General features: G+C 46.6%; 2 protein-coding genes across 5 annotated transcripts in view; one reads left to right on the top strand and one right to left on the bottom strand.

The window, feature by feature from the left end:
• The window catches only part of LOC307124221 (uncharacterized protein), a gene marked incomplete at its 3' end in the record, with an annotated part of 717,433 nt that overhangs the window by 495,971 nt on the left and 207,792 nt on the right, over nt 1-13,670 (top strand). The window lies entirely within an intron of this gene.
• LOC307122988 (B-cell receptor CD22-like) overlaps nt 1-13,670 on the bottom strand; it is a 106,260-nt gene that overhangs the window by 65,093 nt on the left and 27,497 nt on the right. For 2 of the 4 annotated variants that reach the window (XM_079811349.1, XM_079811351.1), the window contains exons 1-4: nt 5,608-5,667; nt 5,377-5,446; nt 3,180-3,524; nt 2,833-3,081 (exon numbers count right to left, since the gene is read on the bottom strand). In XM_079811349.1, the coding sequence (XP_079667475.1) occupies nt 2,833-3,081; nt 3,180-3,524; nt 5,377-5,446; nt 5,608-5,661 (718 nt within the window). In that variant the 5' untranslated portion in view covers nt 5,662-5,667. Of the gene's footprint in view, nt 1-2,832; nt 3,082-3,179; nt 3,525-5,376; nt 5,447-5,607; nt 5,668-13,670 lie in introns of those variants that run through there. The other 2 variants (XM_079811350.1, XM_079811352.1) reach the window with 1 other exon arrangement.

Genomic DNA, 13,670 nt, shown 5'->3' with positions numbered 1-13,670 from the left:
CTGCTGCCTCCACCCAGCCGCCGGCTGCAGCACCTCCGCCTGCCCGTCGCCGAGGACGTCCTCCTGCGGCCGCCCCCGCTCCCGCCCCAGCCCAGCTGCAGCCTTCCACCGGTCGTGGGCGTGGAGCCGGTCGCGGGAAGAACGTCCAGCCCGCTCAGGCCGCTGCCAAGCCAGGTGGCAAGCGCCGTCGGAAGAGACCCTGAGACGGGCCGCCCAGAGATGGAGGAAACTGCTCTTCGGGAGATGGCTGCAGCACCACTCCTTCCCCCGGTGGAGGGCCGGGGGAACCCCATTTATTTTTCTGTTCCGCCACTGGCCCCAGTGCCAGTGGCACCCAAATTTTCAATAAAAGAGCAGTTTCTAACATCTCTGGGTGCCAAGAGAGCGCGTCTGGCGGTTTGCGACGCTACCATGCCTCGTACCCCTCAGACACCTCTCTCCTCGCCAACAGGGGGCGTCGGTTGTGCGGACGCACACAAAGTGCCTCCCCACGCTCGCCCGTCCCCTCAGCAGATGCAGGTCGTGTGTCAGACCCAGACCCCTGCACGGACCACTCCCATGTCGTCCTGGGGCCCCTGCGTTCTGCTGCGCTGCCCCGCTCCGGGTACGTCCGTGGTGCCGATGATCCCGCTTGCTCGGTCTCTGGTTTCTGGGTTAACATTCGGAACGGCATCCTGTGGAGGGAGCGGTTCAGGTAACGCAGGTCCAGGACCTACCATTGGACCTACCGCAGGCGGTAGTCGACACCATCGCTTCCGCCAGTGCCCCCTCTACGAGACGGCTATATGCGTTGAAGTGGAACCTGTTCGTTGACTGGTGCTTTTCTCGCCGAGAAGACCCCCGGAAATGTTCGATCGGATCTGTGCTATCTTTTCTTCAAGACGGGTTGGAGAGAAGGCTGTCTCCCTTCACCCTCAAGGTATATGTTGCCGCTATCGCCGCAAGCCATGACCTCGTTAATGGTGAGTCCTTAGGCAAGCATGATCTGATCGTCAGGTTCCTGAGGGGAGCGAGGAGACTAAATCCTCCTCGCCCTTCCTCTATACCCTCTTGGGACTTGACTCTGGTGCTGACCGCACTGCAGAGGGCGCCCTTCGAGCCTTTACAGTCAGTAGAGCTTAAGATCTTGTCTCTAAAGACAATACTCCTGATTGCATTGGCCTCAGTTAAGAGGGTAGGGGACCTGCAGGCATTTTCGGTCGACGAATCGTGCCTGGAAATCGGGCCGGGTGATTCTCAGGTGACCCTGAGACCCCGGCCTGGATATGTGCCCAAGGTTCCCACTACTCCCTTCCGGGACCAAGTGGTGAGCCTGCAAGCGCTGCCTTCGGAGGAGGCAGACCCAGCCCTAGCTTTGCTCTGTCCCGTCCGTGCTCTCCGGACTTACGTGGACAGAACGCAAAGCTTCAGGACCTCAGAGCAGCTCTTCGTCTGTTACGGAGGACAGCAGAAGGGAAAGGCTGTCTCCAAGCAGAGGATGGCCCACTGGATAGTGGATGCCATCGTCTTGGCGTATGAATCCCAAGACGTGCCCTGCCCGCTCGGGGTTAGAGCTCACTCCACCAGGGGTGTAGCTTCTTCCTGGGCGCTGGCTCGTGGCGCCTCGCTGACAGACATTTGTAGAGCTGCGGGCTGGGCGACACCCAACAAGTTCGCTAGGTTTTATAGCCTGCGTGTAGAGCCGGTGGCTTCTCGTGTGCTCGCTTCCCATAGTCAGCTTCACTGAAGTGCCCGTTCTAGTGTCGGCTTGCTGCGCCATTCCCTTCCCCTGGAACGGATACGTGCGCTTATTTTCTCCAGTCGAGTTCCCCAGGATTGGCGAACCCTGTTGAGTCCTCCGCACCCCTCGGCAGTCGGATGTTGCGGACCGTCCGACGCCAGGTCTGGCACTCGTATGCATTGGTGGAACTTGTGTCAGGCTGGGTTCCGTATGTTGTGACTCCTACGGCGGTCCCATACGTGTATTCTCCAGGGTACAGCTCCCTACGGCGAGCTTGTGTCTTTCCCTTGGCAGAATTCCTCTGCCGTCTCAGTACGGTGTCGTCCCCCGTCTGCATTAGGCCGGGGCCTCCCCTGGGACTTCGTATGTCGAGCTGCCCACGGCCAGCCCATACGTGTTCTCTCCACATGGTAACTCCCTCTGGGCATGATGTGGCTCCCGCAGCGTCCTTCGGGCACGCTTTCCCAGCGTTATCCAATCAAGTCTGCTGAATGGGTCTTGCGGAACAGCAGTATGACTCTCCTGGCGTGAATCTCCCCGCCCGCTTCAGAACGGGGTCTGAGGGGCTCTCGCTGGGCGCTGGTAGTGGTAGTAACTGTGGCGCTTTCCATAGGGATCCCAATTTGTCGGTAATTGCCGACGTACGTCTCGGTTACGTATGGTAACCCTCGTTCCCTGAAGGAGGGAACGGAGACGCACGTCCCGTCGCCACAGTTTCTTCCATCACTGCAGGCCGAGTCACTGGTTCGGCTCCTCAGTGAAAAACGTCAGTGCATTGCTCTCGCTTCCTGTTTATACCCGCGGCGCGGGGCGGAGCGCGAGATGCAAATCTCGCACGCCAATTGTTCATTGGCCTGTTCTTAAGTTCTCGAAGCTGATAGGGGCTCTCTGAAGTGATCCCAATTCGTCGGTAATTACCGACGTACGTCTCCGTTCCCTCCTTCAGGGAACGAGGGTTACCATACGTAACCGAGAAGTTTTTTCTTCCAGATTTTAGTGATAACACAAGAGCTCCCACGAAACTGACTGATCATTTATTGGAGTTATGCAGTCTTAAACTCTGCTAGCTTTTCTAAGACAACTTTAAAGAGAAATGATCGATCTGTACTCACACATGACATTGAGATGAACAGCAGGAGAGATGTGATGGTGTCCGTGTACAGCACAGCTATATCTGCCTGCATCCTCTCTTCTGACTGACTGCAGCAGGAGTTCATTGTTTCTGTCTCTTCTCTCAGTTAATGGCTGTGAGTTTCTGGACCAGATGAATGTTGCTCTGTCAGTCAGATTGCAGCTGCTTTTACATGTCAGACGGACTGAATCTCCCTCTGTCACTCTCTCAGGAGACTCCACCTGAAGATCTGAACACAACACACACATTATATCTAGTGCTGCTGTCATACACTGATTATTATTCAACATAATGCACAGAACAAGAGATAAACCTAACCAAACACACCTGTGACAGTAAGAGTCACTCCTGGATCACCAATCCATCTTCCATCAGGTTTATCAGTTGTGAATCTGAAACAGTACTTGTGTGAATCCTTCAGTGTCACATGACTCAGTCTGACGGTGCAGTTCTGCTGTTTATCTCCCAGATACTGAAGCCTCTGACTGTATTCAGGGTCATTAGACAGATCTGGAGACTCAACACCCTTTACAGCATTTTTGACCCAGTACACTTTCATGATCTGATGTCCAGTAGGGTATGTATAAGTGCAGTTCATTATCACTGTTGAGTCCTTTAGTGCACAGATGTGTGAAGGACTGTAACTCACACTCAAACCAGCACTAGAAACCCCTGAAACACAGAATTAACCCTGATGAACATGTTTTATCAGTTACAATGTACCATTGAAAACATTATAATTTTGTACTACTTGAAAACATGGACTCGTTATCAGCTTTGATGGAGGGTGTTGCAGAAAAGCAGAAGTAAATGTGCTGAGACAGAGTGAAGAGAGAAGCATGAAATCAGCAAAAAACAACACGATGCACTCTCAGATAATGAAATATATAAAAAATAAGACTAGGAAAATAATCAGTTGATTTTATTAAATACCCAATTACATCAAAATGAGTTTTGTAGGTTTTTTTCTTTTGTAGTTTTCTTTCAGCTCTGAGCTCATTTACATGCGTGTGAACTAAAACACATTTAACATTTACACATTCACTTCTGAGAACTTGAGGATCTGGTGCTACAGTGATTTCTGTCCAATCAAACGCTCTGAATAATGAGCAAGTCCCTCCCCCTAAACCACATGACACTGACTAGCAAGAAGCAAAAGACTATTTGACCACATTGAATAGCTTCTCATCCTTACATGACTGTTAAAGTTAACTTACATTTTCGTAAACCTTAATCTGTGCTCTGAAAACTGGCATATTGCATGACTGTGTGTCATGCAAGACCATCGTAAAATCTAGAGAAATGTGCGAGGTGGTTAGGGGGGTACAGTTGAGACGCAGTGTATCAATTGTACCCGCACTAGAATCCTATTGCGGCACATGCAGTTTAGTTGCACGATGTTTACCGTTATTATGTTTAATGTTATTTTTGTGCATTTGATTGTTTGCAATTGTTCAATGTGCTTTACTGTCACTCAACCGAACTGTTAGCCTAGCCTACTATTAAAATGATAAACTGAAATTAAATATTGTATCTCTGTTTACCATTACTGTTCAATGTTTTACTAATTAACTACTTTTAACTTAACAAATAATCAAATAAAATACTGAATGGAAATAAAAACTGTTGAATTCTCATTTTAAAGGTATTTTACAAATTCAATAAATTTGTTAGGCAGCTTTACAGCATTACGGATGGGTGTCTCAACTGTACTCAGTATTGTTCCAACTGTACCCGACATGGGTACAGTTGGAACGAAAAAGCTTCTTGTGTTTTTGAGCTAATTGTGGTAAATATGACCTATTTATGGATGGTAATAATTATTCATATTTTAGTAGACAAATAAAAAGGAAATGTCATATGAAAAATCACTTCTTTTCAGTCCTCAGTTTTGGTGTGGTAACTGAAAAAGCAAAAAGTGTACCAACTGTACTCTGTCTTTATCTACTTCAACAGCTTTGATGGAGGGTGTTGCAGAAAAGCAGAAGTAAATGCACAGAGACAGAGTGAAGAGAGAAGCACGAAATCAGCAAAAAAACAACACGATGCACTCTCAGATAATGATATGTATAAAAAACAAGACTAAGAAAATAATCAGTTGATTTAATTAATACCCAATGACTTTAAAATTAGTTTTGTAGTTTTTTTTCTTTTGTAGTTTTCTATCAGCTCTGAGCTCATTTACATGCGTGTGAACTAAAACACATTTAACATTTACACATTCACTTCTGAGAACTTGAGCCAAAAATATTCACGATCTGGGGCTACAGTGATTTCTGTCCAATCAAACGCTCTGAACAATGAGAAAGTCCCTCCCCCAAAACCACATGATTGCAGTGACTAGCAAGAAGCAAAAGACTATTGGACATTTCTAAAAGGGACAAGCTTTGACACGTTCAACCCAAACTTCCTGTTTCAAAGGGAAATATGTGAGTACAGAACAGAAGAAAGTGTTGATCAGCCGCTCATGAGGCCTTCAATAAAACATCAGAGTGTTTCTAATGTGAATGTGCCAGAGACTCACCGTGAATCATGAGCAGAAAGACCAGAGGAAGAGCAGGAGCCGTTCTGACCCATATCAGCATAAAATACATCTATAATACAGCATTAAAAATCACTCATAATCATCACTTGTGCTCAAACAAGTATATGTACTGTATATCACCCTATTCTTTACATTTCTCATGTTAAGACACGTGTGTTATATGAGCAATAATCATCAGTGTTCATTTAAGTAAGAGTGTGTTTGTCTTACCGTGTTGTAGCTCATCAGATCAACAGCAACTGAACGACTGACTGAGTAACACATGAACTTTTAGCTTTAGGTTAAGGGACTGTGTGTCATTAACACTGTTTATTAAGCGGCGGAAGTATCAGTGTCCCTCCCTTAACAAGAGAACAACATCACTGAACTAAACCTAACTAAAGAACAATAACCATCCTTTCATTAAAGGGTAACTTCAGTGATTTAGCATTAAGCTTTGTATCAGTAGAAACCCGGTAGTATATTCAAATTATGGTATTTTTCCCCCTCATGTCCCCCTAAAATGAGAGAATTACCGAAGGTGTGGAGGCACCTATTGAAACCGTTTCCGTATTTTCTTCTTCCGCCATGGGAGTCTATGGCAGCCCATAGAACTGTATATCCCTCTAGCGCCACCACCTGTCCAAATGTGTACTCATGTTTATGCTAATAACTTTTGAACCTTAGGCGTAAGGCTGTATCTCTGCAATGCTTTATCGTATTCAGACCAAACTTGGTACATGTCAGCACAAGCACGTCCTGAGGCAACATGCAGCGTTTCGGCGCAGCGCCACCTACTGGTCTGGAGATACCGTTGTAATTTAGCGCTTAAAACTTTTTTGCTGATATCTTCGAAACCGCTAGTCCGATCGAGACGAAACCAGCGTCAGAAGTTCGGAAACATAGGTCGTTAGGCACAATCGCAAGCCCAAGTGTCAAAATATTGATAGTAAGGGGTAGAAAAATCCAGTCAAAGTCAGGTGTCAGACTGAAACCCCATTGTAACTGTTCATTTTCCCATGATGCATCATTCTCCAGCTAAAACTGATCGGGCAGACCAAACCGTAAGTCGTAGAGACTTGAAACTTTCAGGGCTGGTAGTACTCACAACGACTACAGACTTCAGTGAAGCCCGCCCAGATCGGCCTGACGGGGGCGCTACAGCGATCAAAAGTACGAAACGGCGATCAAAAGAACGAAACGGCTCATAACTCCTCAACTGTAAGGCGTAGCCTCGAATGCCTTATGCTGCGTTCACACCAAACGCGAATTGAGCGTCAAAATCGCGTCTACCGCGTCTAGTTTCATGCGCGTACATTTTGAATGCATTCGCGCGTCAGCAGAGAATTGGACGCGCGTAGAAATCGAGCGCTGGAAGCGAAATTGACGCGCGTTCAAGGCACTCCAGGAGAAATATGTCATAAAACACCACTCTGCCTCTTTTCATTTTCATAAAAAATATATATTAAGCATTAATAGCCACACAAATGTGGTCCAGGCAACTCCTACATTATCTTCACTGCATGTATGTTTAAATATCCTTAAAATATAAAGTTATGAAACTTCTCTTTGCCCTCAGTCAAAACGATTTGGCAAACAACAAATTATATATTCATGAGAGCAAAGATCGCCCGTTAGATCCACACAAGACGAACCACTACAGGACATCAGAGCCAGCGGCAGACGCCAGAAGGACTGGCCGAGGAAAGGCTGCCTTCGCCGGGGTTATGAGCAGTGATTGCCCGCGGTGATCGCCTGGATCTCACAACTCCAAAAACACAAGATTATTTTTTTTAAATAGGCGCTCTCTTTATAAATAAACCACAGATTTGAGCTTTAAACAACTACATTCCCACCTGAAAACGTCTTAAAACTACATTTTGTGACACAATACTACTGTTTTTAATTTATGCAGGGTTTCTCATACACGTCACTTTACCACGTGACAGCAGCGAGCAGGCTCCTGATTGGTTAACGCGGCGCGAATTGACGCCAAAGTTCAAATTTTTCAACTCGGGCGTCAGACGCGAATTCGCTTCAAACGCGTGAATGCACAAAAGCACCATTCGCGTGTAACGCGCGTATCGCGCAAGACGCTCAATTCGCGTCCAATTCGCGCCATTCGCGCGAACTGGACGCGCGAATGAGGCGGATTCGCGTCCTTCGCGCCGCGCGTAACGCGCCTCCCGCGCCGCGGGACCTCCAGACGCGCGTCAACGCGCCTTTCCATTGACTTAACATTGAAATCACTCGCGCCAGACGCTCAATTCGCGTTTGGTGTGAACGCAGCATAATATCGCTGGAATCCTCGGCTCATGTCTGACAAAATGCATGCCTCGGATTTGCTCGTCAGAGTTGGAAAATTTCGGGTATTTGGTTTTTTTTAACCGCTACGACGGTTAAAAAGGGGTCACAATGATATATTTCTATAGAAAATCCCATTAAATGCCTGAAAGTGGCCCTCTTCCTGCCTGATTTGCATACAGCTTCACGAAATCACGCGTGCGAATGCGTCACGTGACCCTAAAGAGGCTTGCAGACTTTTATGGCCGCCGTGACGCTTTAACTGTTATAAAGGTGAAAAAAAAAGTTCTAAATTATCCTATGCAAAATGACATTTAAATGACAAAAAATTGCCTGCTCTGCGCAGAACTTCACCAAATCTGCTGAGCATGTGCGCCGCATTATTGTAAAGACGTGTGCAAACTTTGACGGAGATCGGGCCATCAGTAGAGGCATACCAGTTTAAAAGGTTAAAAAAAAAAAAAAACCACTTTTCCATGAAAAATGAGCTGAAAATGCTAAAATTGACATTTGACCTCTCCGATGCACGTCACCAGGCTTGATAAAGTTTTTGCAACCAACAGCTCAAAAATCAAGTGCTCACCCCCTATAGTCTTTTTTATAGGCCTTTTTAGACCCGTTTTATGCAATTTTTATTAGGGGCCAAGAACCGAAGGTGCGAAGGCACTTATTGAAACCATTCCCGTATTTTCTTCTTCCGCCATGGGAGTCTATGGCAGCCCATAGAACCGTATGGTAAAAAGTTGTGAAATTTGGCACACTTATAGAGGACAGTCTCATCTGACACCATAGCAATTTTGGTGTCTCTATCTCAATCCCTCTAGCGCCACCACCTGTCCAAATGTGTACTCATGTTTATGCTAATAACTTTTGAACCTTAAGGGCTAGAAACAAAATATTTTTTTCTTCTAATTTCTGAGCTCATGCCAATTCGATAGCATGACGTCATTTTTGTCGTTATACATTTCAATACGCTTGCAGGTTGACCACCTGGTCTCTGAACGGAGTGGTGGGAAGCTTGGGCACATATCCGGGCCGGGGTCTCCCCACTGAGCACAGTTATGTCCAAAAGACGTCTTTTCAACGTCTTTGCCACTAGAGGCGTACGTTGAAAAGACGTCCACTGAGGAGCCAGAATGAAAGTTTTTATGACGTCTGTTTTTGACGTGTTCTGCACGCCCGATATAGACGTTCATGGAACCTCAAGGTTAAAAACTAGTAATGTGCTCATTGTGGACATATTTTCCATTTGTAATTGCAAAGCAACTCACAGACAGTGTGTGTTTGTCCAGAAATCATGAAAATAAAAGAAACTTCGCTCACACCTTTAGACACTTTAGACAACTTAGCATCTGTAATTCACACATCTTTGGATCGTGAGAGAATCATGGGATTCAATCCAGGATCTTCTTGCTGTGAGGAGACAGTGTTTCCCACTGAGACACTGGTGCTGCCCTTAATCACAGACATAAGACACACTTTGACTATTTCTGTCAGACGTCTACAGAAGCTCTTACTGAGAATTAACAGAGCTTTAGATGTTGATGTTTGTTTCATTTGAAGTCACCATTGTGGTGGGAAGCGTTTGCTTTAGTTGGGCTCTTGGTCCCTGTACTTGAGTTAGCTTTTCTTTGTCTGCTGTAACTGTGTGTGTGTGTGAAACACAATAGTTGTGGCTGAGAAAGCAAAGATAAAGTGACATCAGGTGCTGTCAGCTCCTTGTTGATGACTAAACTTTTGGAAAGTGATCATTTAACGTTTGTTTAAAAGTTTTGTGTTCTTGTTTGGCAAATAGTCACTATACACTTGTGAATCTACTGTATTGGCACCAATAGCATCAAAATGATCACTTGTCCTGAGGGATGATAAAACGGTATGTGCACACAATGTTTTGAGCAAATAGTTCATATGGTCACACACAGACATCAAGATTTTGCATATGATTCACAACAACGGTGACAATCAAGCATGAGTTTTGTACTATGAAGCTACCCATCATGCATTGCAGCATGAAGCTTTTTTGTTTTGATTGTCACCGTTGTTGTGAAGCATAGGCAAAATCTTGATGTCTGTGTGTGACTATGTGAAATATTTGCTCAAAACATTGTGTGCACATACGGTTTTATCATCCTTCAGGAAAAGTGATCATTTTAATGCTATTGGTACCAATACAGTGTTCACAAGCTTATAATGGATATAATCAATGATTACTTGCCAAAAAATGAACACAAAACTCAAAAGAACAACATCATATGCTTGCTATCTGATGATTTAGTCATCAACAAGGAGCTGACAGTACCTGATGTCACTTTATCTTTGCTTTCTCAGCCACAACTATTGTGTTTCACACACACAGTTACAGCAGCCAAAGAAAAGCTAACACAAATACAGGGACCAAGAGCCCAACTAAAGCAAACGCTTCCCACCACAATGGTGACTTCAAATGAAACATAAACATCAACATCTAAAGCTCTGTTAATTCTCAGTAAGAGCTTCTGTAGACGTCTGACAGAAATAGTCAAAGTGTGTCTTATGTCTGTGATTAAGGGCAGCACCAGTGTCTCAGTGGGAAACACTGTCTCCTCACAGCAAGAAGATCCTGGATTGAATCCCACGATTCTCTCACAATCCAAAGATGTGTGAATTACAGATGCTAAGTTGTCTAAAGTGTCTAAAGGTGTGAGCGAAGTTTCTTTTATTTTCATGATTTCTGGACAAACACACACTGTCTGTGAGTTGCTTTGCAATTACAAATGGGAAATATGTCCACAATGAGCACATTACTAGTTTTTAACCTTGAGGTTCCACGAACGTCTATATCGGACGTGCAGAACACGTCAAAAACAGACGTCATAAAAACGTTCATTCTGGCTCCTCAGTGGACGTCTTTTCAACGTACGCCTCTAGGGTCAAAGACGTTGAAAAGACGTCTTTTGGACATAACTGTGCTCAGTGGGTCAGGATCACGTGAGAATTGGCCGGCCCGAATTCCAGGCACGCTTCGTCAACTGAAAATGCTTGCAGGTCCCCTACCCTCTTGATGGAGGCCAATGCAGTCAGTAGCACTGTCTTCATAGACAAGAACTTAATATCGACCGACCGCAAAGGCTCAAAGGGGGACCTCTGCAGAGCATCTAAGACTACTGAGAGGTCCCAAGAGGGTACGAGGGGAGAGCGAGGAGGATTTAGTCTCCTGGCTCCCCTCAGGAACCGGATGACCAGGTCGTGCTGACTTACCTTTTTGTTCTCCAAGCGGTCGTGGTATGCAGATATTGCGGCCACATAAACTTTAAGGGTGGAGGGAGACAGTCTTTGCTCCAGCCTTTCTTGGAGGAACGAGAGCACAGACCCGATCGGGCATTTCCAGGGGTCTTCTTGGCGGGAAGAACACCAGGTGATGAAGAGGTTCCACTTCAACGCATAGAGGTGTCGTGTAGACTCTGCCCTAGCGGAAGTGAGGGTAGCCACCAACGTAGGTCGTAGGGTACTCAAACTTGCCATGTCCCGTCCAGGAGCCACACATGGAGGTTCCAAAGATCGGGACGCGGGTGCCAAAGGGTGCCCCGTCTATGAGTAAGTAGGTTGCGTCTCAGAGGAATAGGCCAGGGAGGGACTGTCGCAAGGAGTAAGAGTTCGGGGAATCAGGTCCGGCCGTGCCAGTACGGGGCGACAAGAAGGACCTGCTCCTTGTCCTACCTGATCTTGCACAAAAGCCTTTGCGAGAAGGCTCACTGGGGGAAACGCATATTTGCGCAGGCCCTGCGGCCAGCTTTGCACCAGTGCATCCGTGCCGAGTGTGCCCTCGGACAGGGAATAAAACTGGCTGCAATGGGAAGAGTCGTGGGAGGCAAACAGATCTACCTTTGCGTCACCGAACTGTTCCCAAATCAGCTGGACCGTCTGGGGATGGAGTCTCCATTCTCCCAGAAGTGGCTGAAGCCGTGAGAGCTCGTCGTCTGCACGGTTCAGGACTCCCGGAATATGGACAGCACGAAGGGACCTCAGGCGCTTCTGACTCCATAGAACGAGATGGCGGGCGAGTTGAGACATACGGTGGGAGCGTAGACCGCCCTGGTGGTTGATGTACGCTACAACGGCCGTGTTGTCTGTCCTGACCAGTACATGTTCACCCTTCAGCAATGCTCGGAAGCGGTGCAGGGCGAACCGTACTGCCAGCAACTCGAGGCAATTGACATGCAGGAGGCGCTGGGGTCCTGTCCAGGAGCCCGCGGCTGCTTGTTCATTGCACATGGCACCCCAACCCGTGGCAGAGGCATCCGTCGATGAGACAACATGCCTGGAAACTCATTCTAAGGGCACACAGGCCCATAGCAAACTGAGGTTCGACCACGGGGTGAGCATCTGGAGGCAGGCCCGAGTCACTTGGACCCGGAGCATGCCAGACTGCCATGCCCATCTCGGGACTCGGTCGCGAAGCCAATGCTGAAGTGGTCTCATATGAAGCAATCCGAGCGGCGTTACCGCGGCTGCAGATGCCATATGCCCCAGGAGCCTCTGAAACAGTTTCAGTGGAACCGCACTCTTGCTCTCGATTTGACGGAGGAAAGTCAGCAGACTGCGTGCGCTCGCTCGAAAGCTGCGCGAACATGGCGACCGAGTCGATGTCCATACTGAGAAAAGAGATCCTCTGCACTGGGCAGAGTTTGCTCTTCTCCCAGTTGACCCGAAGGCCCAGACGGGCTTAGTGTTGGAGCACTAGATCTCTGTGTTTGCACACCAACGCTCGAGAGTGGCCCAGTATGAGCCAGTTGTCGAGGTAGTTGAGTATGTGAACCCCATGCTGCCGGAGTGGCGCAAGGGCTGCCTCGACAATCTTCGTGTAGACGCGAGGGGACAGAATTTAAAAAGGCGTTTCACTGTCAACATCTTGAACGGAAGCCTGTGAAGGGATCGGTTCAAGATACGCAGGTCCAGGATTGGCCGTAACCCACCGGTTTTCTTGGGTACAATGAAGTAAGGGCTGTAGAAGACTTCATCTTGGCCGGAGGCCCGAAGTGGCCTTTTTTTTTGGTGCCGTTTTTTTATTTTTATAAATCAATGCTATTGGTCACCCTTCACGTCTGTCTGTTTTACAAATATTTAGCCAATGAAAGTTCTTAAAAAGAGCTTGAGTAAATATTATTCGACGATCCTCAAACTGTCAGTTAACCATAACTCCGCCCCCTCTATCATTCTCGACTGAACGAACTGACGTTCCGCAGCAGCCGCACAGCAGACCGCAGCTGGACGAAGTTTTGCAAGGGTAAATAAAGATCTTGTTGTTTGAATAAGTATTAAACAAACACTATGTCTATAGGCTCATATTTTATTTATTTGAATTTGAGTCTGACTAAAACGTGGTGGGACCACCACTACCGCCTACCACCTGAGACTGAAAAGTAGAGACTAGCTAGTCAATACATATGTAGACTTGCCTACACTTAAATAGCCTGTGCATACATAGTAGCATTTCATCTTTTATAAAATTAGATTTTGGCCAAATGTATTTTATTTTACAACCGGAAAGACAGAGTGCCCAACTGCCCATTATAGCTACAACAAACTAGTTTGAAACCTGCTGATAAAAATGTAACGTTACGCCGGCGCCGTTTTAATGATGGACAAATTGCACATTTGCACACACTCGCTGGTCAAAACCCCCTTAACTGCATAGCATTTGAGTTTGACTTTTGTAAAATGTTAACAATATATTGATAAGTAATACAACATCTGAACAACATACAATTTGTTTTTTGTTCGCCCCGCGCTGTTTCATACTGGAACTTACACAAAGCGACTAGTCAAGTCAAGTCAAGTCAACTTTATTTATATAGCGCTTTTCACAAAGTATATTGTTTCAAAGCAGCTTTACAGTGTTAAACAGGAAAATAATGCAGCATAATTTTATTCAGCCGCATAGCCACTCCGGAAAAAACGCTGATGTCATCAGCCCATCTCAACCATCACACAGCGACAGTGTGGGCTTTAGA

The sequence above is a fragment of the Gobio gobio genome (genome assembly GCF_949357685.1).
Source record: "Gobio gobio genome assembly, chromosome: 3".
NCBI lineage: Eukaryota > Metazoa > Chordata > Actinopteri > Cypriniformes > Gobionidae > Gobio > Gobio gobio.
The sequence above is the reverse complement of the archived record's forward strand: the minus strand, read 5'-3'. Positions and strand labels throughout refer to the sequence as shown.